At 42.9% G+C, this 27,462-nt stretch overlaps 1 protein-coding gene across 1 annotated transcript in view; it reads right to left on the bottom strand.

Moving 5' to 3' along the window:
• Positions 1–27,462, bottom strand: part of wdr7 (WD repeat domain 7) — a 110,629-nt gene that overhangs the window by 10,743 nt on the left and 72,424 nt on the right. Inside the window, exons 23-28 of the mRNA XM_079179133.1 lie at positions 23,487–23,714; positions 15,177–15,363; positions 7,570–7,687; positions 6,508–6,657; positions 6,225–6,307; positions 5,267–5,366 (exon numbers count right to left, since the gene is read on the bottom strand). Coding sequence (XP_079035259.1) covers positions 5,267–5,366; positions 6,225–6,307; positions 6,508–6,657; positions 7,570–7,687; positions 15,177–15,363; positions 23,487–23,714 — 866 coding nt within the window. The remainder of the gene's footprint in view (positions 1–5,266; positions 5,367–6,224; positions 6,308–6,507; positions 6,658–7,569; positions 7,688–15,176; positions 15,364–23,486; positions 23,715–27,462) is intronic.

The raw sequence follows: 27,462 nt of genomic DNA, 5'->3' as shown, positions 1-27,462 counted from the left end.
GACCGTCCACTCTGACTAAGGTAGAACACGGTTACCGCTTTATGCAAGATTGGATCGGCAGCTTGAAAGAAAGGTCTCCAGCTTCATAGACTGATACCGCAACGGTATTCCACACACACACACACACACACACACACACACACACACACACACGCAGGCTTCCTGCCAACACCTTGGCTCTGGCTAACGCATAACATCTGGCCAATCAGAGCTCCTGTTGCTATTCATTCATTGATTCACTCGTTCCCATTTTTAGGTGACACACTGCTTAAATGTCTTCAAATTGGGATGGAAATGGAAACTCTGAATGAACACAAATGAACTGTAAGATGGAATATGTAATCAACTAGTTATGTATTCATTTTGATATGGATTAAATGGAAATGGATTGGGTTATTAATGGTTTCATCAAATGCAATTAAATTGTACTAGTAACAATGTATACATTGATTACCTGTAGTATTCAAGTCATGAGACCAAATGTTGCACTTGCTACATGAAAACTGTCCAATCAGAGATCAGGCTGCAAGAGCAGCAAGCCCAGAGGACATTATGAACGCTCTGTGATTACTATGGATTTCAACTTACTGCATTTGACTGTATTTACACCATTTAAGAATGTGAGATGAAGACAAGCTGGTGAAAAAACAAAAGGAACAGGAAAAAAAACATGTATGAAGAGAGAGAGAGAGAAACAGGTTGCAGAGTAGAACTGTTTAATGTGCATCAAATATTGATGCTTTCATATATATTTTGATCAGTTACTGTGTGTGTGTGTGTGTGTGTGTCACGGTGGACTGCCTACCAAATCAATCAGCCTATCAGAGACCAGTGAAGCACATTGAAACCATTTACAGCACTCTGTACTTCAATACACCTGACGCCTGGGGGACTCGACCGTGTGTGTGTGAGTGAGTGTCATACAGACGGCTCATCCCATCTTATTTCCATCCCCTGTGACTAACACTGACAGCTCTTAAACCCCACCTGCTCTTAAAATGAGACTAATTTTAACCAATAGCAGGATGTTTTCACTGAGGGTTGCATCACTCACAGATGTGTGCATTAAGTGTTTCAGTGGTGTTTCTGCTCCCACCATAAGGGAGTGCTACAATAAAGGGATTTTTGGTTGAAAGCTCACAAACGGTACATTGCATATTCGATTACGTTCTATCGATGAGTTTGTTGCATTGAGCTGCACCATGTAGTAAAGGCCACATGGGCCTAGACTGGAGCAGGTGCTGGCGGTGTACACTGCAGGAGGGAGGCTGGGGCTTCCTGAGCTTACAAACAAACGTGTATTAAAGCACCTGTTTAGCTTCTATTCAGCCTCATACTCCCTGAAGGCTATGCAAGGATCCCAATTACACACAGGGGGATGCCAACCAAGCAAATGACTGAGCCAATTGATGTGTCACACTGTTAACAAGGGAATGCTAACAATGCTAACAACTGGTTACTGGGGGTCAACCAAGTCTGTTTGTTTCCATGGAAGCTAACGATGTGAATAACTGGGTACAAATAGTACTAGAGATGGGGCTAACCAGACATGCTGGCCTCAAAAGGTAAAAGCTAACAATGCTAATAAATGGGTATAGATATAGCACGCCACTTGCAGTCAGGAATAGGCTGCTTTTAAATGTTAGCTATTTACAGAGTGTGGGGGCTCAAATGCTCGAGAAGCCTAATTCTCCTTCGCAACAATCCCCGACGTGTTTATAATCGGGAAGGCAAACTCAACGAAAAATGTTCCATCTGGAGTTCCTCTTGATAGCTCCAACAGCAGTGCTAATTTCACCATGGACGCTTCAGATATTCTTGTCCACCATGCTGCTTTTCCCCCCAACTGGCTGGCTGCTTCACATCTTTGTGGAAAGCCCCGGTGTGACATTTATGGCCGACCAAATCTGTTGGTTTCGACAGGGAATGCTAACAATGCAGTGTTTGAATAAGCAATGCTCAACAATTGGGTAGAGATAGCACTACAGTTACAGCTAACTGGGTTTGTTAGCTGAAACTGTGGTGCAGTTGAAGCCAACAAACAGGTTTGTGATAGTAGTAGCTTTAAGGCTCTGTGGATTTAGTTGAGCATGTCTTCCGCAGTTGGCCTTTACAGGCCGAGGCTCATTGACTGCAATTCACTTTTGATGCTGGATACAACACGTTACAAGCAAACTCTTCTTCACTTCCCTGGAGTCGACAAGCGATGAGCTTTTCGCGAGAATGCTGCAACACTTCTGGAAGCCGAGCAATTGTCCAACTCCAAATGAACCCGTCAACATTGGCAATGCACTAGTGCTCACAATGAGTTTTGGCAGTGATTTAAGAAATATCTTATTGAAGTTAACTCAAAAGACCCGAACGAAGATCAAGATTCAATTACATGAGAAGTTCATTTTGTGGTAGGTCTGCTAATGACCCAGCCCTGGTACTAACACGAGCGCTATTCTCCTGTTTAGCTTTTTAACTGATAGCAGAGTTTAATGGTTCATTATTAACATCCCAACTGCAAACAACGCTCTGTATCAGGAAAACACAGACCTGATTGTTAAAATGTCAGCAGAAGTATTATGTTGTATTTTTTAAATTGTTGAAAGTGAGGACCAACTGATAACAAAACCTGACTTCAGGGGCAATGTTTGAACTGTAATGTTATTACTAAGTACTCATATCGGTATCTCAATATTGGCAAGTACTCAAATTTGAGTACTTGTACTGGTACATGGTCCGAAAAAAAAGCTGGGATCGGTGCATCCTTAGTAGTTACAGAAAGAAACAGATGCAGGCAGAGAGAAAGATCAGTCAGATTGTTTCTTTGTGTTCAATTAGTAGTCTCAGTAGAGTCTGTTAAAGAAGCAGAGCAAGCAGCTGGACACGCACACACACACACACACACAGAGTAATGCAGCTGACAAAGAGCTGTTCACGGAGGCTGATCAAAGCTGTGGCAGATGGCCATGCAGGGACTAGCTAGCTACAGTTGGACGCATACACACAAACGTGCACACACACACACACACACACACACACACACACACACACACACACACACACACACACACACACACACACACACACACACACACACACACACACACACACACACACACACACACACACACGGATTATGAACAAAAACTCTCCTCCCATTTCCTCCTTGATTCCTTCCCTTTCTTTTCTCCCCTCCTCTCCTCTTTTCCTTCTTTTAACACATCATCCCTCTTCCACACCATCTCTGGCTTTTCCCTTTCTCTCTCTTTTCTTCTCCTTCCTTTGGATTAAATCAGGAGGAAATCAAAGTGTTTCACTGGACAATGAATCTGCCTACTTATTAAGCAAGGCTCATCATACAGGTTTTGTTTACGTTACGAAGATTGAAAACTGGTTTCTATTGGAATTACTTTCAACTGTCAGACTGCTGCTGACAGTACAGAAGAAATCACTATGGTTCATCCCATGGAGACCATGAGATTTTAGTAAGAAGTACTAGATTCAATAAGAATCAGAACTAATAAAACCTAAAAGGCCTTGTTCAGCCCAAATCTGTTTTGTGACGCATCCAGGTTGATTTAAGAAGGTCTGGACAGTACAAAAAAACTAAAACTCATGACATCTAATTTCTGCAGATCGAATCCAAACCACATGTGGAGGTAGAAATGCAACAAGTGGAGTAACAAGTGCTCCGGCCTCTCAAATCGGATATGAAAGTGTCTTTCGCTCCAGCAGTCGGACCGTTGTTGTCCACCATGTTGCCCTCCAAAGCGCTCTGCTAGTGGCATGGAATCTGCTCAGCAGACCAGGAGGCTTAAGGACTTCAGCTAAATAAATAAAAGCACTTTCGTCATTGTGTGACCAACGCGAGTGACACATTGCAGTTCTGCACCACTGCTTAACAGCAAAAATGATGGACCTCCATCTCCCATGCTTCTGCCGGGGAAAGCTTCATTAGCCCCACTGCGTTACTGACGCCAACGTTGTTACCACAGCAACAGATGCAGATAGGTCGGTGACCCGATCTGATCACTTGCAAGCGACAGTGCGGAAAGATACCCAGCCTCTCAATGAAGATAGTTTTATCTTACATTTTAAATTAAATGCTAAATAGTTCCAGCAAACACATTCTCACACTCCGTTTCCACAATGCCATCATCTATTAAATGTTAATTACTGCAAATAACACTCGAAGGAAAAGCGTCTTTACACTGTGCACACAAACATAAACACCTTCACACACACGCACACAATCAAACTAAATGTCGGGTGAACAGGGGCCAGTGCTGTTATCAGATATAAATGACCCTCCACCAGACTAGACTGCTCAGGTTACTGCAAATCAATACGCTGCAAATTACCAACACACACGCTCGCACAGAAATACACACAAACACAAAAGCCAAGTAGCACACACAAACACATACACACTCAACAATCTCACACACAGTCAAACATACTTGTGTGCAAAGACGTAATTAAGAGAGTCATTGCTTCATCATTAATCAATTACTAGGAGGAAAAAAAAGTAAGTTGAGGCAACAGAACTCCTCTCGTGCTTCTCTCTTTCTTTTCTCCTCCTTTGCCTTTATTTTACCCGCTGTTACTGCTCTCCTCATCTCTTCCTCCACTAACCTGTCGTTAGAGGTAATATGTGCTAATTATGGATACTCAGAATAATTCAAAGATGTTAAGGAACAATTGGAAGTTGGACAGATCAATCACATGATTTACGTTTGGTGATTTATGGAAATAAATGTGAAAAAAATATGGGGATGGATAGAAATGGATGGATTAATAAAGTAGATGATCAGTTCAGTGATTAGTGGATGGATGGATGGATGGGTCGTGGATGGATGGATGGATGGGTGAATGATGGATGGATGGGTGAATGATGGATGGATGGGTGAGTGGATGGATGGGTGGATGGATGGGTGAATGATGGATGGATGGGTGAATGATGGATGGATGGGTGAATGATGGATGGATGGGTGAATGGTAAATGATGGATGGATGGATAGATGAGTGAATGATGGATGGATGGATGGGTGAGTAGATGATTAAATGAATGGATGAATGAATAATGAACCAAAAGGACAGACATGAATGTATGAAGGAACAAAGGTAAAAATAAGTGGATGGATGATAAAACGACAGCAGGCGAAATCTGGACTTCGGTGTCAATCAGCAACTAATCAGTTACTTAAACGTGTCTGTCCTGTTCTGGTCAAACAGCAGAGCTACTGAGAGGAGGGTTTCACAGCTTTTACAGTACCTGGCATTTTCCAGTACGAACATCGTACAGGGCCACTGAACCCTGGCGAGCTCCAACAGCGATGCGGTGACTACGGTCACAGTAACCAACCATGTAGAACCTGAAAAAGTGGAAAACAAACATACATTAACACTTCACCATTTAAGTGGGCATCATCTAGCAGTTTAGCAAAGAAGGAAGGAAGATTTCAAAAGACAAAGAATGAAAAATCAAGCTGTGTTAGCGTTCGTTCTAATAAAACTAAACCACGAGAAATAAGCCAGTAGTGGATAATATGACTACATTGAGCTAAACCGACACCATCTTAAAAACTTAATTCACATACAAACCCCTAGCATTCATTCTCAAAAAGGAAAAACACGGTTGATTTTGAATTGGTTGCAAAATTCCACTTTGCATGGAAAATGGACAAATTTACCCTCGATAAAAAAAAAAAAAAAGAGATTTGTAGATAAACCAAAGAAAAGATAACTAAAAGGAGATTTCAACGCTGATGGCCTAACTGAACTTTGCACATCAGTTCCCAGATACTGCCTTTCTTTACCGGTGCAATTCCTACCGGTGGCACCCTTTAAGCACCTGCATGCTCCAACAGAAGTGTTTATTGAACGGTGGAACGCGGTGTCAAACCCCCTAAACCCCAAAAAGCGTACAAAGATTTTTATATATTTATATATATATATATATAAATAATAAATAAAATAAATAAAAAAACATAACACCTCATAAAACTGTGTTGTTCGGATCTTTTCTAAAAGTATCATGTCAACATGCACACACTCTGAAACACAAACAACTTATGTTCAGGCCAAGAAGAGACAGAAAAGACCCATCAATATACAGATTGAGCTGTATCATCTACATGCCCCCCCACTGACCTTTTAGGGGAAAATGTGGGGCTTGTTAACACACACACACACACACACACACCTACACACACACACACACACACACTTACTTGCAAATAGCAGGGAAACACTCCTGCAGTCCTTTCTTCTTCACCAGAGACCCTTCAATACAGTACATGATGATATCCATCACCTGAAGAAGAGGAGGTGGAGAAGGAGGAAATGACGTGGTAGAAGGAAAGAGGAGAGAAGGAGATGAGGAGGAAGAAAATGAATTACACATTCTACAGAGATTTTGGTCAACCATTTCCTCAAAGCCAAAACATGGAATTGGTTAGTCTTTACTGGGATTGTGGAGAAAGCCCTCTTCATGTGATGTGTAAGAACACTTACCTCGACCAGCAGATCCACAACATCTCCGGGCATCTTCTCGATCAGGATGTCGATCACTCGCAGTATCTCCGTCTTGGCTCTGGCCAGAGTGGTGGTGTGAACGTTCTGCTGCGACTGAGAGTTCGCCTGAGCTGCGTTGTACCGATGAACCTGGAAAACAAAAAGGGCATATTCATACATATGTGTTACTTACTGGAGGAGGAATATGTGAAAGACATGACGATTAGGGAAACACACTGCATTTGAGAGTATGTAACTAGTAATTTAGCTCCTCCATTGGGTGTGCAAGCTTTAGCTATGTATGTTTGAAATGGTTAAATACTGCCACCATACCTAGGACAGGATATCATGGCCACTGTAGGTGTTAAAGAGAAATTGACGGAGCTGGGGGAGGGGAGTGATATTTAGGTTGTAAATGTATGAGAAAATGATTCTCTGTGATTATAAAGTCAGTAAATCTAGCCGCTTATTTTCTTAGGGTTTTTTAATGAAAATTTGTAAGAGTATTCGATATATAATAATAATTTAGTAAGCAAGTCATTTTGCAAGAGTTCTTTTTCTCATAAAGTCTCATAAATCCGTAATAAAAAAAAAAGATTTAACCTAAATGACCCTAAAACGCCCAAGTAGAAACCTGAGTTTTGGTGTCAATATCATTTTCAATTCCTTAGAAATATGAGATGTTTTTCTACAAAACTGTTGTTTTCATTGAACAAAATGAAAAAATGCTAAATAAATGTTCAGTTTTTCTTGAAACTAAAATACTATTGCTCCTGTTTATACTAGCACGTAAGACACATTTTAATGTGATTCAGATCTAAGTGACAGAAAAGACGTTCCACAGATAATGAGGAGTCAGCCGAGTTGGACAAATCAAGTGTGTATCTTCTGAACTTCTTTTCAATAAAAAAAATCTCTCTTTTTGTTACCAACCCTCCACCACAGTCAGCATGGAAACACTAAATAAAAGACTCCGCTGACAGCACATGATATGTGAACATTTGTTTTCGGCTGAGGACTTTCTGAAGCTGCCGGCTGGTCGTCTGAACAGTTCAGTCTCACCTCTCTTGCGATGGTCGTGATGAAGGCCGGCGGTCGAGCGGTAGCGATAAGAGAGAGGGCATGGCGGGCCGAGCGAGCCGAGTCAGCCGGAGGGTTGAGGGGCAAACCCATGGTGATACTGTGGAATATATGAGAGAGAGACAGAGAGACAGAGCGAGAGAGAGAGAGACAGAGACAGTTTACTTTTGAGTACTAAAATAATAATAGTAATAATAGTCATTGCTTTGCAAGTCACAAGTGCGTCTTAAGTCTAATAGGACTTAAGTCCAAGTCCTACACTTTGTGTTTCAAGAAACAGAATACCATTTCAAATTCAAACCAGTAGCAATACATTTACAGTAATAATTACAACAACAATGAAGACTTTCGCTTCTTTAAAATAAACCTTGTAACATCTAAGATCAAACCCATCAGGTGTGCCTTAGTGTGTTATCTCTCACTTCTGAGCTGTATTTTGTTAAGCACAGCAGTCTTCAAGTATCGTCAGTTGTCTGAACTACCAACTGCACATTTCCTACTGAAGCGGCTGATGTCCAGGTGAAGTCACGGATCACAAAGTCGCTGGTGTTCAAAGTCAAAGTCGAGTCTAAGTCCAGAAACTCTGATAAATAGTGCATTTATTTGGGATTATTTTCAGCATACACATTGGGTGCTCGAATGAGTATTTGGGGCAGCAGGATGGTGTGTGTGGGATTGAGTTGAGTCAAAATGAACATTGTCAATCAGAAAGTAATGAGTGTGTGTTCATGGTAATGACCATGTCCACCAGTGTGACAGTGTGGCTCATTAATGTGCTTTAATAGTTATTGGACAACAGTGAGGCTTTATGGCACAGAGGAAGGAGAAATATCAGGCTCTGATGCACACACAATACTTACTATTATAATAATTAGAAGATATATTCACTGTTGGTTTTGGTCTTTTCATGGGATTTGTTGACAGAAAGAAAAAAACGATAGAATATCACGAGCTTATCCTTTAAAGAGAGATTCTATAATGATGTAAAGAGGGAGAGACATTTAAATGTACAATCGTACAGAGAGGGGAAGAAAATGAGATTAAACGGAGAGATCGAGCCTTACTAATATATGGAGTGAAGAGATTAGCGGGCAGCTTATAATGTCAAGGCCGAGTCAATGGGAGCCATTCACCAGACGACGGCATAATGGACTCCCACAATGCAACAGGAATTAGACACACACACCCTAACAGCTGGCCACACACTCCCCTCTGACTGAGAGTGTGTGTGTGTGTGTGTGTGTGTGTGTGTGTGTGTGTGTGTGTGTGTGTGTGAGAGAGGGGGGGGCGAGCAAGGCCACCTTGTTAAGAAGTGACTCTGGGGAGAGAGAGGGAGGGGGGAGTGATGGGTGGACGGCCGGCCGAGCAGCACGATTCATCTCCTCTGATTACCGATCACAGCCACAGCACCTGTAATTAATACCGGTAATATATTGCCAATATATCATCAATATTGAAATGTTTAATTTCATTTAGAGGGCTGGCTGTAATTGGAAGCAGTCACGGTGTTGATATAAGGCAGCGGGAGGGCCGGGAGCTAATTGTACCGAGAACCATCAAGGTTAACGGCCAACACTTAGAACATGTAATGAAATAATCCGGATTATTATTACAGTCGCAGGAGAACAAACGGACATGTGTCATTTCAATGAAATGGTCGGTAGTGAGGTCAGTGAAAGGTGTTGTACTGGACGACATTATATCCAGAGTGGTTCGTTTGGTGCTGAGTGGTAATATAAAGTAGAACTTAAACTAAATCAGAAAATTCAAAACTTAAACTTTATCAAATTAAATAAAGTGAACGGGATTACGAGATCAGTTAGAAAACTGTTCAACGACTGAATTTACAGTATGCGGAGCTAACAAGAAACACACACACAAACTCAAAAGGTTCTGTGTGTGTGTGCGTGTGTGTGCATGAGTGTGTGCGTGAACCCGGCAACATGACTGCATTCACAGCCAGTATCGCGCTGACATTAGCCAGTCAATACTGAGTCACACACATACGCATGGCGAGGATTGGAAGTATTGATTTTTTTTTGTGTGCGAGGGAGGAGTGAATAACCTCGATCACATGACGAGAGTCACTGCTGCAGGAAGCCGGGACTGTGTGTGTGTGTGTGTGTGTGTGTGTGTTTGTGTGTGTGTGTGTGTGACCGGCTGTTTACTGACGGACTTACTGACTGATCTGCTCAGTGAGTTGCAGACGGGCGGAGAGTGGATGGTTTAGTAAAGGACTGTAGAGACTGTTTTATTTAAACGGCATATAAAACAGCATGTGTACGTACGTATGATGTGGATCTACCCGACAGATTAATGTGAGTCAACGGCCACCCGGACAGCAGAGACTCCAGTCTGCACTGTAGCTCCTTATGGAGAAATCTGGTCTGGGACCTTGGTATCAATGTTCAGCCAAGATTATATGGTAATGTGGGTTTACAGATGCAGTCATATCGGGGTTTCCCCGATTAATTTAAGACATGTTTGACATTTAAGAGTTAAAATCATAGGCTGTATGTAAGAAGTGGACGTAGTCATCGTGACGTCACCCATTGGTTTGTGGATTGACATTTAAAGCTTTGAGTTCTGGGATTTCGCCATCGCCATCTTGTCTTTTTTGAAACAGTGACCTGTCAATCACAGAAGCCCCGCCCTAAAGCATACTCTGCTTTATGGTCTATTTGACTCTAAATGGACCATCATTTACTAAATGAACATCATGCTGTATTGAAGAAGACTTGAGACTAGAGATTGAGACCATAAACTCATGTTTATAATGTTTACTGAGGTAATAAATCAAGAGAGAAATAGTCATTTTCTCATAGACTTCTATACAATCAGACTATATTTTGCAACCAGAGGACTCGCCCCCTACTGGTTAGTAGAGAGAATGCACGTTTTTAGGCAACCCGAGTTAACCACGTCTCCCAAATGTTCTCATCCAGACTCATTTAGTTTAGTTTCAAGTGTGGAATGGGCTCATCGTTACCCATTATGAGAAGAGGAAGCCACACTCAAAAACTCTAGACAATCGACATAAAGATATATTTAATCATTCATTGGAAGTGCTATTAAACAGTATTATTTATTTTGTATTCAGGATCCCAAACGGGGCATGGGTACCACAGACCAACGAGACAATCATCAACAAGGACCCATGTGCAGTCGGCTTGGCAGCAGGGCTTTTTTCTTTTCTTTCTTATTTATAGAGGCACACGGCGGGGTTCGTTTGAAAGTCACATTCATGTAGTTGCAGAAGTTTGTCAGTGCAGGCGTGTGTTTTGCAGAGCTCAGTGGGAGGAGCATGAGCTTCACTCGCTGGATCTAAAGACTGAGTGAAACTGTGTTGCTGACTGAGTAACTGGTTGATTGACTTGCTGTGGGAACCGACCGGCTTAACAAGTAGCTGGTTCACTGACATAATGGCTGGTATGATGCAATGTTTATCTGCTGACTGGTTACCGACTAGATGTTTTACCAGCTTACTGACTGACTGAAGTACTGGCTGGTTTAGGTCCTGACTTACCGACCGGCTTGCTCATTTACAGACAAACAGATTGAACCGGGTTGCTTCGTTGGGTAACTGGGTGGTTTGATAGATCACTGAATGGCTCACCTATTGCCTGACTGACTGTTGTACTGGCTAGTTTGTTTAAATGGTTAGTGGCTGACGGGTTTTCTCATTAGATTACTGACTGGTTGGCTGACTGGAATACTGACACACTGCTAGTTGATTTAACAACTGGATTACTGACTGATTCACTGGCTGGTTGACAACAGCAACATGCAGTATATTTTCAATAGGGATATGTATGAGATTCTAACTTTATTATCTCCGATTGTCTAATAATAACACCGTAAAGCTGCATTTTAAGCCGGTTCTGAATGTAATCGAGTAAAAGACCCAAATGAATGCACGAACGGATCGAAACACATCGACTCAAACTTTCTCTCTGAGAAGTGACCCGTGGTTTGCGGATCATTGTTTTCCGACGTGCAAACATCCTGCTGTGGTCATGAGTCGGCATCCGCGGTGACAACGTGTACTTATCTCTGCACGACGCACACAGATTACCAAAACATTGGCTTACCTCCACGCGACAAAGGCAATTTATCAAAAGCACAATGTAAAGACGTGTATTTATCCCCGCATGTCAAAGACACACTTTATTCTTTGCTTGCAGACAAACATTAAAACACATATTTATCTCTGCAGTGGTGACAACAAACACATGAGTGTTAGGCTCATGTCAGCAAGAGGCCTTTAAATCCGTTCACTGATCTGATGAGGTTACACTCTTGAGTGACAGATTTACTGAAGGAATTTAGAAGTTTTAACAAGTTTTTTTGTTTATTTCGTTTCATTCTCAAGTCAGCTGCATTGAAACACACCCTGTGTGTGTGTGTGTGTGTGTGCGTACGTGCATTCAACACTTTCCTCGTCTTTTTACATTATAACCTGACCAGTGAAGCGATGCTGAAACCGACTCCGTTTGTGTGTGTGTGTGTGTGGTGTGTGTTTGTGTGTGTATATTGGTGTGCACTAGTGTTATTTCCTTCAACAACACCAGGAGGCAACAACACACATCCACAGACATCCCATCATCCATTACACACGGTCCCAAACTCTTTATGTGTGTAGTAGTAGCAGTACTACTACAACTACGAGTACTAATAATGCTGCAGTGTACAATTAAAATGAGTATTTCCTTTCCACCGTGACTAAAACTCACAATGAAATGATCTGGTCAGGTGATAAATTGATGTGATTGAACTGGTGGCATCCCCCCCCACCCCCCCCAACACACACACACACACACACACACACACACACAAAAGAAAAAAGGCACAATAGACAATAAAGTACACAATAAATACATGCATACCAGTGCAGACCTGGTACATAAAGCTTAAAATAACAGAAAAATAGTCCCAGAACCGAGCCCTGTGGAGCACCACAAGACACAAAGTCTCCGACAGTGACGGTAAAACTTCTGTCAGTGAGGTAAGATGAAAACCAGTCTAACGCTGATCCGGGTATGTCCACCCAATCACATAGCCTCTTAATCAGGATGATATGGTCTACAGTGTTACAGAGCAATCCCCTGCATTGTAGAGTGTATCGCTCAGACTCTGACTGATCTCAGCACAAACTCCTTAGACTTTTTTCTCGGTTATTTTCCTCCAGTTTCTCTCCTGAGTCTTCCTCACTCTGCGTGTTCATGAATTCAAGTCACACAAGCCAGAACGATATAAGCTGGCACAGTCGCATCTCGGCCTTGTGTGAGATTGCGTCTATTTACGCATCTTTCCATCGACTGTCACGCTGTCGTCGTGCGCCTAAAATGAGCTTACTTCATTAATAGAGCAGTGTGAGACATCTCCTGCCTGATCATTATAATCAGCTGACATTAACTATCATCAGATATTCATTCAAAAATAAATGCCACTCCAATCAGTTTGTTCACATTGTCAATTAATCATGTCATTCTACAATCACTCAGCACTATTCCGAAAATAAACATTGATTTGAACATTTTTACCATAATTATTAGTAGTAGTAGGAATAACAGTTGTGAAATTACACAATGTGTCGAGGGCCAAAAAAGTCCAGCAGCTATTGTTTTAACAGTGTGTAACTCATGGCTCCCCAGTCTCCAGACTCGTCCTGATGTTTACTATTTTGTGTGAATCTTTACGTCTGAGTCTGTTCAACTTCACACACACACACACACACACACACACACACACACACACACACACACACACACACACACACACACACACACACACACACACACACACACACACACACACACACACACACACACACACACACACACACACACACACACAGGGGCAGCAGACATATCTATACTCATTTAACCAGACTGACCCAGCTCCAGTTTCAGCCTTAATATGATCAACTCATGTTGGCCAGCTAGATTTCAGCAGGGAGGAAGACACACACAGTCCTTTGTACCATACATGAGAGGATGCCACTGAATTACTTACTCCCTGTGACCTCTGACCTTCACTCATACAAAATGCTACAACCTCACTATGAATGTGTGAAGGCAGCCTTGACCTTTGCCCTACTCTCTGCTGGTTGTGGCGTTGATGGTCAAGGAGCCAAAGTGGACTCTGCTGCTCCCGACATCTATGGACTAAGATCACACAGAGACAGCAAAACCATTGTTTTCCTGTGGTGTGAGAGCGCCTGGTGAGCGCTCCTGTCTTGCGGTGCGCGACACGTTCAGAAATTCAAATATATTCCCAGCATTTGAGCGCAAGGCGCAGAGTTGCACTGATCGTCTACTCGCAGGAGAGCAACTATTACAAAGCTGGGGGGGGGGGGCTCCATTTAGAGTCAAATGGACCATAAAGCAGAGTATGCTTTAGGGCGGGCTTACTGTGATTGACAGGAGTCGTATACGGCGTCTCTACGTCACTCAAAGTCAAACTGGGATACAAGTCACACGATTAGATAAATCATCCTAAAGTCCGCCTTCACACAGACATCTACTAAGATGACCAGACCACATCAGAAGATCCCAGGATAAATTTGATCCCTTTTGTTAATCACTTTTTGCTTTTTCGTGTAAAATGCTGGATCATTTCAACTCCTCAGGCCTCAAAACAATCTGAGGAGATCATCTGTCAGCATGTAAACGTATTTCAGCTGAGGAAAGGTGAACTGGCCATTATAATCGAAAGGGTTCGTCCACTGAGGGGCAGGAAATTGCTTCACTAGTTAAGCTTTTATCTGGATGGACATTTTTATAGTGGGGCAGAAAAAGAAAAAAAAAGGAAAAACAACATGACACCATATGAACACAGACAAACGCACAGGCACACAGACAGAGGACTCCCATGTCGGAGCAACGCAGACATCGTTACATCATCATAATATCCTGCAATCAGATTACAGCCTGGCTTCCATAACTCAGCGTGCCGGCTATATGATGCCTGAGTGTTTCTGTGTGTGTGTGTGTGTGTGTGTGTGTGTGTGTGTGTGTGTGTGTGTGTGTGTGTATGTATATATATCTGAGAGGGAAGAGTGAGCAGCCGAACCCACAAACAATGAATAAACTAATCCGTTCCTGAACATAAACTATGGACATGGGACTGTTCTGAACAACAGTGTCCTTTTGTCATGTTCAGTGTGTTTTTTTTAAAAGGGACAAAATAAAAAAATACCTACGTTTCCTCTTATCTGCCATGCTATTTATTGGTAAAGACTGTTTGGGTGTTGGATTTGTAGATATCGGCTGTAGAGATGTCTGCCTTCCCTCCAATAAAATGGAACTGGTGGTGCTCAATGCCCCCCAAAATATACATTTGAAAGAACTTAACAGCAATGTTTCTTTGCAGAAATCATGACACGGTTCCTGAAGATAAACCACAGACCTTGTTGTGAGCAGTTTCATGAAGGAACTATTTTCTTTCTACCATAGCTTTCCTCTGGTCCTCGTGTTTTCTTTATATATTCAGGTACAGTGTTTATCTTTATATCAGAATGTATAACAGATGGTGTTTTATGATTTATAACAGCAGCAACATTCGAGTTTGTGTGACCGTGGACTCACTTGGCCAGCTGCTTCTCGGCGTCGGCGCAGAGCTCCAGCAGCCCCATGAGCACCGCCGACACGTCCATGTACGGCTCCCACACGGTGAAGCCTCGGCCAATCAGGTCGATGGCGGTGCGGCGGATGGTGCTGTGGGGGGGCAGCTTGGGACTCGGGGGCTGCAGCAGCAGGAAGGTCAGCGCCTTACCTGCGAACGGCAGAAGCGGTGGAATCAGAGTGACTCTGGGGTTATCTGACATTCTATGTGATTTAATCAGCCATCATTTCACAATTTATTTTCCTCAGAGGTGAATGATATCAGGAGAAGAAGAGAATTAAGACGTGATAAAGGTGTAGCTTCTGCTGCATCGGCTGCCATGACGCCCTCTTATTTCACATAGGCTGTGGTTACACTTGTCTTTTCGATGTGACTTTTGTCATCTGATCCTGCCAGGACGCATCAACTGTCAGGTCTGTATGCTCCGAGATCGGATCTTGCTCTCTTTGGGATCACAAAAGTTGGATTAAAAAGACGAGCGTAAACACGGCCTTTGTTAGGATTTGAGCTGAAATAGGACATTGAATCTGTACCTGTGTGTTAAACTACCTGGGACAGTCCTCATTCAACATGTACATCAATGTGAATGCACCAGAGTTAACTGAACGGCTAATTTGAAGCATTTACAGTCACGCCCACCGCAGCAACATGTCATTTCAATGAAGAAATCATAACTTCTTATGATCATAAAAAAAGAATAAATCCTAATGTTTCAAACGAGGGTTTGGGTTGGAAAGATTCAACTCTGGTGAGACACAGAAACACACACCATGACACACACACACACCATCACACACCATGACTGACACACACACACACACACACACACACACACACACACACACACACACACACACACACACACACACACACACACACACACACACACACACACACACACACACACACACACACACACAGAGAGAGAGGATGCAGACAGCGAGCAGGATGGAGGTCACTTCATAGCTGACCTGACATTTGAGCCAGTCTCTGTGGGGACAGGCTGACCATTAAGGCTCCTGAAAATATCCCCCATCCCTCAATAACACTACTACACCCCCCCCCCCCCAACACACACACACACACACACACACACACACACACACACACACACACACACACACACACACACACACACACACACACACACACACACACACACACACACACACACGTATGAACCCCCCCTTTCCTCCCGGGTGTCTGTCTGTCTCTCTCTGCCTGTCCGGAGCAGATTCTTCACAAAGTGCTTCGAAAGGAGAAAGTTCCGAGGAAAATCAAGACGGCGAGGGGCAGAATAAACACCGTATCATAAATGAACTGGTCATTCATTTATTTATTCTGAGTTCATTGACGTATGCGCAGAACTGCATCGATGAAGTTCTGTTGAGCGTTCAGGCAGGCCCTTTTCTTCTTCTACTGTCTGAGATCGATACAGTTCATTGTGTTGTCACTTGAAATGTAAATAATATGAAGAAACATGTAATGTAAAACAGATCATTTACTATACATTCTTATAATCCTGTGGTGGCTCTTAAGGTCCTCCAGTCTCCAGACACACAAAGCTAATGTCATCATCTGGATCTCCTGGCATTAAATCATCAACCCACCTTAAATGGCAACCCCCCCTTCCTTATTGGTTTAGATCTACACACACACAGCCTACGAATGGGGCTATGAAAGATATAGCTGGAGGCTAACCGTGTTAGCATTGCTGGGCACGACTGTTATAATATATAGCGGCAGCGACAGATAGAGCGCTAACTGTGTTAGCATCGTTGTGCTACGTCGTTATGGGTGACATAGGCTGTAGGAGATGGACGTCTGCGCTAACATTGTTAGCGGCTATGTTGTGGCTGTTGGCGAAGAGACAAAGAGTCAGACATGCAGAGCCGGTGTGCGGTTGGCGTGTGGCGACTCGGTGATAGGGCGGCGAACTTTGACCCTCATTTGGGGATCGACATGATGTGGGCAAACGCCAGTAAGGGCGGAAAAAAATCAATCATGTTTTTGTTACATTCATCGATATATACATACAAACAGTGGAGTATAAATATCAGCAGTCATGTAGGGTTGGATGAACTTTGACCTCCAGTTAGTGATTAGTACAAATCATCGAGACCACCAACAGAAATCAATTCCACTCAGAGTTATGCTGTTCCTTTATGCTTTTTCTACCAAACTCTCTTCAATCATGCAATCAGTTTTTCTTAAATGATCTCCTTCTACTGAAGCAATCGTGTCTTAATTCAATATTGACAGAGTGCATGTTTGGAGCAGCTTCAGTTCCCAGTAGTGGTAACTTCTGTTTCTTGGTGTGTAATCAGGGCTCTGACTTAAAGGTGTCTTTAAAATAGATAGAATAGATCAAATAGATCAGGGACGGTAAGAAATACTTTCCGGAACTATTTGAAGGTTCACAGAAGGTGGATGTAACCGCAGCTGTCAGCCGGTCACCGAAGCGGTGGCGGGATTCTACTTTGTGGTGTCACCAGCAGCTTAACCGAGAAATAGTACCGCAAAAGAGACAAAGAAAATAAATGTCCTCCGTGTTATATTTATGCCACGCATCACTATCGAAATAACTGTATGGTACAGTGTGCAATTGTTAAACCTGCTAAAGAAATACTAAAAAAGTAAAAAATAAGGAGGCTTTGATGAGCGTAACATGCTTTAAGCTCATTCTGTTCACATTCTTGTGGTCGGTGTTGCGTAAAATACGATGAACGCCTTTTGCAAACTTTGCTGGGCCTCTGATAGCAAATCAACTCAACATCAGTTGGAAATAAACTGATAATCAATAAATCAAGGTGACTGTGTGGGAGGATGGGATGAAATCGGCGGAATATTTTGGGGGACATGGGGCAAAAGGTCACTCGTCAGATTGAAACCCTTGACATTGATGATACGTGTGTACGTGCTTTTCCCACAGTCAAACTGCAACCCCCCCCCCCCCCCTCAACACAGAGGGTGGGGGGGGGGTATGGGTGGGGGGGGGTTATGAGGTCAAAGTGCAACGCTGTGTGAAGTGACAGTGGCTGTGGGTGGGCAGGTGTGTGTGTGTTTATAATAGACCTGACGGAGGTTTAATCTCACAAAACCATTTGCATGTAGAAGCCTTCATTTTTTTTTTTTACTATTGAAGATAGCTGTTAACAATCAGCGCTGTAATTGGCCGGATCGAGATTCAAATTTACGACCCCTCCTCTCTAGTCAGTGAGCAGGAAGTGAGAGAGGTCCAGGACTTGGGTCCATTTCTCACGGCGGACATCTCTGTTTAAAAGGCAGGCCCGGACCCAAATGAACCAATAGCTATTGACAAAGCATCAGTTGGCCATAATGAGCCGTTAGTTAGAGCAGTAAACGCGTCACATAAACACGGAGAGGGTGATTAGGGCAGGAGGAGGAGGAGGGAGGAAAGAAGGACGTAGGGTGGAATAAAGGAGGGAGGGAAGTAGAGAGTGTGAAATAGTGACAGATCGGCGATGTCTAAAGTTTACCAGGCCGAGTCGACCACTAACAGGCTTTTCTGCTTTCCCCTCTCCCTCTCAATGAGAGGTGAAGGTAAATCAATGAGGGGGACTTGGTTAGTGGACGAGAGCCAGATCGGACTTGCTGCAGGGAGAGAGAAGGGATTAATACAAATAAAAAGACTATACGAAAAGAGAAAGAATAAGAGCCAGTTTGAGTGAGAGAGAAGAAATGCTGTGTATTGTGAATAATTATATGATAAAACAATAATATCAAAACATTTTAAAAGTAGTATCTGGTCAACAACCACTGGATACATTAAGAATTCCTGTGATAAACTGAACTAGTAACTGGCGGCTGGCCAATAGAGGGCCATGGGGCCATGGGGCCATGGGGCCCGGCCCCACCTTCCCTGCCTCATGGAGGCGTCAACATTTAATTGAGATGGACCAGTGAAAACTCATCATAGCTTATATCTATATATGTATGTGTGTGTTTATATTATACTGAATATTATTATATGATATATATATATATATATATATATATATATCATACTGAATTCCCTGTGAGGGTGACTAAAATAAGATGTCCCGACGTGTTTATCAAAGTGTTATTTACTGCTTTTTTTCGTGTTGGAATAAATGTTAAATATTTAACTGCAAAGTAGTAATGTGTGTTTGATACCTTACATTTTTTGCATTAAATCATACTGGGATGTTTGCTGAAATTGATTGGATGGCCCTACCTAGAACATCTTCCTACAGCCGCCACTGTAACCAGGAAATAAACAGGCTTTCCAACGGTATAAAATGGTATAAAAATAAAATATATTGCCAAGAAGCATTGTTACAACAGAGAAATAATCTACCAAACACAAATTTCCAAACTTTTTGTTCAATATATATATATATATATAAGATTCAGAGCATTCATGTAGCAGCTAACAACTATTAGCTATGTAAAGATATAGTGGAGTAATGTCTACCTGATGAATGAAGTCACTCTTGCTATGTGTGTTGTTTTCAGAGTTTTTCTGTGCTTTGTTTACGAAGCCGGGTCAGCCGAGAGTGCATTTCAGTGCACTTTAGTGCATGTTTGTGCATGTGAGCGTGACCCACTGGCTAACTGATGCCTGCCACTCTGCACTGCTCTCATACAGCGGTTTACTGCTTATGATTCCATCAGGACAGATGTTGCAGAAGCCCACCCTTCGGTTCCCCCTCAGATATACACCGTTAGCTCTGTCAGCAGCTGTTAACGCCATGTTGAGGGCCGTGCAACAGATAGGCTTTGAATTCCGTATACAGCACTTTTAAGAAGTTATTAATCATTAAAAAAGCATATCCTGCTAATCAAACGCAACCCCAAGATGAAGCTACAGTAACTATTACTATGTTTAACTAAATTACTGATTGCTGCTATGGATGAAAACTTGCCTCAATATAGAACCTAAAATAAGTAAAACATTAATTCGCAACAAGAATTCTCTCAGCACCATCAATAAAATACAAAATTAGCTTACAGCTACGATGTGAAAACATGTTCAATCTTTACGTAGCTTATTTGATCAATTAATTGATAACCATGAGGTACAAATTAGGAGAAAATTGTAGATGAATTTCGAGACAATCATCAAAACAAAATGCAAATGAATGCGTGTTTGCCTGCACTGCTGTTGCATGAATATCAGAAGAGAAATCAAGATCAGTTGGTGGCGCTAATTCTCCAGAGAGGGCGTAGTGACATGATGCAATTAAAGGAGCGCTGTTCAAACCTCAAGCAAGGTTTAGTTTCCATCACCCGCTTTGCCCCTGTTCAATTTTCTGGAATAGAAAAAAAATAATGAACTCAATTTCCAATCGGCTCTCATGAATGTTTTAAAATGCCACCGTTCACGGCGAACCGGGCCTCAGAGGGCACTCCAGGTATTTTGACATTTACCGTGAGCATTATTGTCCAGAGACGATACACAGATGTACAGTTTGTCTCTTTTATCCTGTCCATGTACATCCCACCTTCCCTCTGTCATCATCTATCCTTCCTTCCTTCCTCCCTTAAGCTCAATCTCCCCCTCCGTCTTCCCTACACCCCCCCCCCTTGCCATATGAAAACATCAATCTATACTCTGCTGTATAGACTACTGTACCCTCCCTCTCTCTGGGTGGACAGCTCTCATTCATCACACGCACTGCGCTGTATGCCAACAACACCAATCCATCTTTCAATTTCATAACGGAGAGAGGAGAAGGGGGGGAGAAAAACAACAGACTGGAATGTAAGCTGGAAAAAAGAACAGAGTGAAAAGGAGAGAGGGATAGAACAGACAAAGGGGCAGGAATGAAAGCAGCATTACGAGAATACAAAAATGTCATGCTTTTTACAGTCATCTGTAACTGTCTGATGGAGCTTTATATTAAGCAATAACACCGTTTACAGGGTTCAGCCTCTTTGTGGGGTCAGGTCAAATAGCTGGGTGAGTTTTTAAAGGAGCAGCCTCCTCAGTTCAGGTGGTGGTGACTGTCCTCCAGTTGTTCAAACGCCTACATACGACAGGAGTAGCATGATGTTACAGCCTCAACCTCTTGGCAAAGAGGAGGCCGGGGTGGATGAATGGGTCTACAAAGAGCGTGGATTTGACATGGGAGACGGTTGCTTGTTTCCCCATTTCCATTCCCCAGGACGTAGAGTCAGAATGACATGTCTCGGGGCAAGCTGCGCAAGCCTCCTTCAGATTTCCAAATACACATGATCAATCACTTGTCTCACAGTCTGACTGAAAGTAAAACACAGAAAGTAGCAGCCCTAGAACAGCCATTATGTCTAGCGGTATAGGGATCTGCATCTGGGTCGACTTCCCCGGCTGACCTGACTCTGCGGCAAAACTCAGCCGGCTGTGGAGATCAGCAGCAGGACCACCGGAGGGAAAGTAAGTCCTCTTACCATTTCACATAGCTCCTCGTCTGTGTACTCAGGTTACAATAAATGCAGTCCTCATAATAGTCCATGGGATAATCTGCCTTTGAGTTTAGTTTTTTGAGTTTTACACCCTGACGTTACGGCGAACAGCTGGGAATCCCGGAAGTTGAGTTGAGCCGAAACCATGCAGTGGAAATTAGGCCTCAGTCTTGTTAATGTGTTCTTTGATTTGTGGTTGAAATCTTTCAAATATCATATAATATATATATTGCATCTGGTCAAAGCTCTAGTGTGACTGCTGGATGTTAAGACAACATTTAACATTGATGACTTTGAGAAGTTTGGTTTATTCTGTTAAAAACTTGTGTCATACAGGATCACATTGTCCAAATGAACCCCAGCCAGAGAAGTACGTGAACGGTTTTAATCGGGTGGAGCGAGCTCTACTCAAGGGGATCAATTACATTTGGAGTTGTTCTCATCTGATGACATGGGCTTGGGGTTTTCTGTGTGTGTGTGTCCGGTGAGTCCAAACAGGTGAGCTGACCACTGTGCACAGGACCAACATCACGCTCCACAGTCTATCAGCGAGAGCACAGGCTCTGTCACTGGGCGGATGGCCCCAGAGGCAACCAATCAGAGCTCAGGGGCAGCAGGATGGAAGAGCGGCTCTGCTTAGTGCAGGTTTGATGCCCACCAAGGTCCAACGCTGCAGGCACGGCGTGGCACAGGCTAGGCCCAGTGAGCGTGTGTGTATGTGTGTGCCAAGCTCCTTAAGGTGTCAAGCTTGGTGGGTGAAAATCAATCCCATCTCTCTCCTCACCTCTAATCCAACACCGAAGTTTCCACTTTGACAGTTGTGCAGTTCTGAGTTTGGAAAGACCAAGGTCCTGGACCAAGACAGGAGCCACCGAACATGTACATAATATGAGATTAAGTCAAAAATCCAAAGGCTGGTTTCGGGTTCAAGGCCTCATCAAAGTTATTAGATTCAGTTGCTAGGGACCAAGGATGCCTGGACCAAATTTCATGGCAATCCATCCAACAGTTGTTGTACTATTTTACCCCAAGTCAAAAATGTCAGCCGCATGTTACAGCATCAAAACTCAGTAGGATTCAATCTCTGAGGAACCGTGAGTGGCAACCGTCCAACAGACACTGCCATCCCAAGGTGGGTATAGGTACTCAATACCTTTAAGGTATCTAGAGAAATAACCCAGTCCCAAGTAGTATCCAAACTTCTCCAGTGAAACAATACCTGCAGAAGATCCTTTTTGGACCCCGATCTAGAACAAATCTGTAAGGTTTCACTCGGAATCACCCCAAGTGTTCTTTGATCTAACGTGCCAATGTGATTGGCTCACTACAGCAGCAGCCACAACCCACACGGTCTGTGGTGTGGTGAAGTCAAGCACTGTGATTTGACAGAGTTGGCAGTTCATCGCGTCAAAATGCCGCCGAAACATTTGAAAGTATGGCTAAATTACAGGCCTGTGTGGTCTGTAAAAATAAAGTCGGTGAATCGCATTCCATGGACTGAATGCTTCCATTCAGATGATGGGTTTCAAATGAATTAGAAAAAGAAGGTATCAAATGAAGTACTCTATTTTTATCGGAATCACTTTAAGGGTACTGTTAATGTACTTTTTTAAAACCCAGCCCACACGACACTAACAAAGAACAATAGGGAACACTTGTTGGACAAAAGTGAAATGTCCAGGCCCTAATTATGGTCTGTGGAGAAGAGGCCATGCAAATGCTGGAACACTGTTGCCCTAGTGCATGCTGGGAGGCCTCCCTACATGCCTACCTCGGGGCGCAAACTACATACGTTGATAAGCAGAATGTAAATATGGCCATGAGCGTGTTATCTCTGTACATACATGTGTGTCTGGCCAGAGAGTAGTTGGATGACCCTCCGCTCGTCAGTCCGAAGCCCTCGGGCGCCTGTCCGCCGGCCCGAGCCCGCGCCACACCCTTCGAAGGTTCTATCTCAGCGCCGAACTCGGCCCCGATGACCCCCAGCAGCACGATGGCGGTGGCTTGTTTGCGGCGCTCCTCGTACGAGTTGGAGATCTTCTTAGCGTTGGGCGGAAGGTTGGACAGACAGCCTGGTAGAGAAACAGAGAGAGACGTCAACACAGGGCCTTCTCGTTGATTTAACAGGATTCACCCTGGTCTCAAGATGGGACCTTCCATGCTTAGTTTATTATTTGGTTTCTTAGTTCTATACTTTAGTCACATGGTGACATCTCCATGTCAACTCAGCAAACTTTATTCCATTCATTTTTTAAGTACAAACAAGCTTCCAGACTAAATGATTAAACATGTTTGTGCATTTGTTAGTTTCAAAGGGCATAAAAGTTCATTTTAGGCTGACCAAATGATCTTAATTCAAGATCCATTATTACCAAGGTGTTGAAAGAATTTTCCTTCCCAACATAACACATTTTGAGACCCCCTTTAAGCTTCTTCAGCCCCCCACATCCCTCACAGATCCTAAACAATGTGATCATTTGCTGTTAGGCCCCTGGCGATGCACCCCCACAAATGTTTTAAAAATATGCAGTACAATACAGTTTATATATAGTAGGGATTAAAATCCTCATGACCACAGCAGATACACCCTCACTCAACTTTTATATGAATTTGAGAACACACATTTTGTGTTTCATTTTAAGGTCAAAATACATAATGTAAAAATCACACAAATGTGAAATATATCAATAGATTTGTGTTAGATAAAAAAAAAAAGAAAATCACACAAACGCTATTTTTATGGAACAACCCACAACTGCCTTTGCATTTGAAGTGACCAAACCAAAAGCTGTGTGTTCTACAATAACATGGTCATTTGAGAACCAGCTAAATATTTCTCACAGCATTCTAATGTGCCTCCTGCAAAACATCAAAAAAACTGTCAACAGCTCCATCTAATGTCCGTCACATGATAAGGGAACTTCATTTAAATGCAAAGCTGCAGGACCTGAATGACATATCTGCTTTTAGTGACTTACTACATTTAGATAGCAACATTGTAGTTCATATTGAAAGGTCTGGAGATACTGCGGGTCTGTTTATTTCCTTCCTCTGACACGTTTGAGAGATGTTTTAGCTGAATAGAGTCCGAGGGTGGGGAGACCCCCGTTCTCATTTCTTTCTTTTTCTTTCTTTTCATGGTGGTTCAAAAAAAAAAAAAAACACAAAAAAAACAGCAGGCCTGTGAGTCTCCATTGAGCCGATAACAACTGAACAGGCACACTTCTATTGTCCTGGTATTAGCCATTACTCACACACACACACACACACGTGCAGGCACACGTCTTTGTCCCGCTGAAAGCCTTTAGTCACAGTGCGCACACACACACACACACACACACGGTCATGTTCACAGACCTCTGGAAGGATTTTGGACACGTGCAACTGGAAACCGTTTTGGTGTGTGTGCGTGTGTGTCTGTGGGCGTGTCTGTCCATTGTGTTGCCCAAGACGACCCCAAAATAACCTCTTTTGTGTGTGTGCGCGTGTGACAGGGTCTACACAGTGGGGAACTGCTACAGCCCTGAGAGGAATACAAGAGTGTGTGTGTGTGGGACCAATAAGTGTGTGTGTGTGTGTGTGTCTGTATGAGTAACACAGTGGGAGATGAGAGCTCCTTACACCCCTTGGATCAAAGGCCCAATAAGGACTACATAAAATCATCTGTGTGTGCATGTCTCACACACACACACACCCTCGAATTTCTCTTTTTTATTCTCTCTCTCTGGATGAGTGAGAACAGCATTGTTATGGATTTAAATTGCAGGGGAACTAGCAACACACACACACACAGAGTAAGGAGTAAGGGGTTAGCGAACACACGGGGTGTGATGAATAGAAAGAGGGAGTTAGTTGGTCACTGCTGTGTCTACTTCCTGTTGATCTTCACAGTTTTCTCATCTCAGCTGGTGAGTTGTTCCTGAAAACAGGTGACACCAAAAATGCATTGTATTGCATCCCAATAGAAAAATGACATTATGTTCATATTGTGGTAAGTTCAAACATATCGTTGTTTAAATGTAGTGGAATTAGAGAATACCTTCATGCATCTTGGGCGGATGAGACAGCTATCTGATCAAAAAACAGCTGATTGTAAATTTATTCAAAATCCAAGATGCATTCTAGACGGATGTTCCAGAGGTGTAAGTGGATCTGTCTCTCCAAGGCTCCTTCCTTTACTCCTTCCAGGTGTAACTCTATCTGATTGTCCCTTGCGATGAACAAGTTGAAGTGAGTGTGACATGATCAGTCACTCTCCCCTTCTCCTTTAAGTGTAAGGCCGAACCAAATGGTTTAGTTGTTGTATTTTTACATTTAGAGCCTCTATTGAGGTTATTGAATGAAACATTTTCAACGTCTGTCATATTTTATGACGTCGTTGCCCTAAATCAAAAGATAGATTTTTAGTTTTTGTGGTCATATAAGGTGCTGTTAGATTGCTGCTAAACTGCCCCGTTAATCCAGGTGTGCGGTGAACGGGAGAGAAAACGCTTTGTTTGGTGAAAACGTTGCTTTTGAAAGGTACGGATTGAAGCAGAATATTTTGTCAGATAAAAATGTGAAGTGAATTAGAAGAGATTGCATCCATCGTTTTTCAATAAATGTTGACTCTTTGACTTTTGGATACAACAAGAAATACAAACAAGAACAGTTCAAAGACAATAAATAAGCAACGAAGCTTCCAACTAGTCGGTATAAAAAAAGCAGCTCCAGCCGTTTTACAACCCATACGATCATAAAGAAGCTGTTTATCTGATCCCAGATCAGTTCAATCTCAGAGTGATCTGTATAGGTGAGGGAGCAGCGAGACCCTGTGAAGATGCTAGAAACTTTCGTCGTGCTTGTAACCTGTTAACATATGGATTGCTTGCTTGCCGTTACTGCTACTTGTTAATTAAACTGCTAAAGTTATTCTTAGTTACTGACTCTTACCAAACAGCTTCAATGATTTGAAATGGGATGAATGCGTAATCACGTCATGCTAAAAATACCAACAACATGACGAGGCTATGAGCGCTGCACGTTTGGTGGGTTTTTTTGTGTTCGAAGAATGTTGAACTTTGGGTAAAACGCTGAGCTCGTCAGTGTAACTTTTTACCCAGCCGTCCAATCAACATGGAGGAGGGTCGGGACGAACAGCCGGCCACAAAGACGTGATGAAAAGTGTTTTATTATGAGCATGTTTTGGTCTTAGTAAGTATGTAATGCTATTGTTTTACTGCAGAAGTTATGACGTCCTCAGTTCTGGAGCACAAACAAATTAGTTTCAAGGCGTTTCCTACAAAATCTCATGAACCCACATAGACCGGCAGGTACAACGTCTCTCCCTTCATCCAGAGCAAGGGCCCAATCAAGTGTTCTACCTTGTGCCGACATTTTTACTTCCACGGATATTTGGTGTAATAGCAACCAGATGCTACCAATGAGTCTCAGCTGAAAAGATGCTGTGCCTCCAAAATGCTTTGGCGGACGCGGCGCCTAACTGTAGTTTTTGGGATTACATTTTAAAATATAATTGTCCTCCAATATTTTGACCAATGTGTGTTTCTCAGTCCATTTTCAGACCTCAGGAGCCCCTCCCCCCATATTTCCATATTATATCCTGGTGCTTTTTTTTATAATGAGATTGCTAAGGGCCAGCTGTCATTTGGAAAAAGGCCCAGCGGCCGGCTCTGATAAATGGATTACAGATGGCATCCATCCCCGGGCCAGACTGGGCCAGTAGATAACAGAATTAGAGATAGACTCCCAACCAGAATCACTAAAAAGTTGAGATTTACAGAGAGAAAGAGAAAATAAAGAGCGGGAGGGAGAGACAGA

The sequence above is a fragment of the Pholis gunnellus genome (assembly GCF_910591455.1).
Source record: "Pholis gunnellus genome assembly, chromosome: 18".
Classification (NCBI taxonomy): Eukaryota; Metazoa; Chordata; class Actinopteri; order Perciformes; family Pholidae; genus Pholis; species Pholis gunnellus.
The sequence above is the reverse complement of the archived record's forward strand: the minus strand, read 5'-3'. Positions and strand labels throughout refer to the sequence as shown.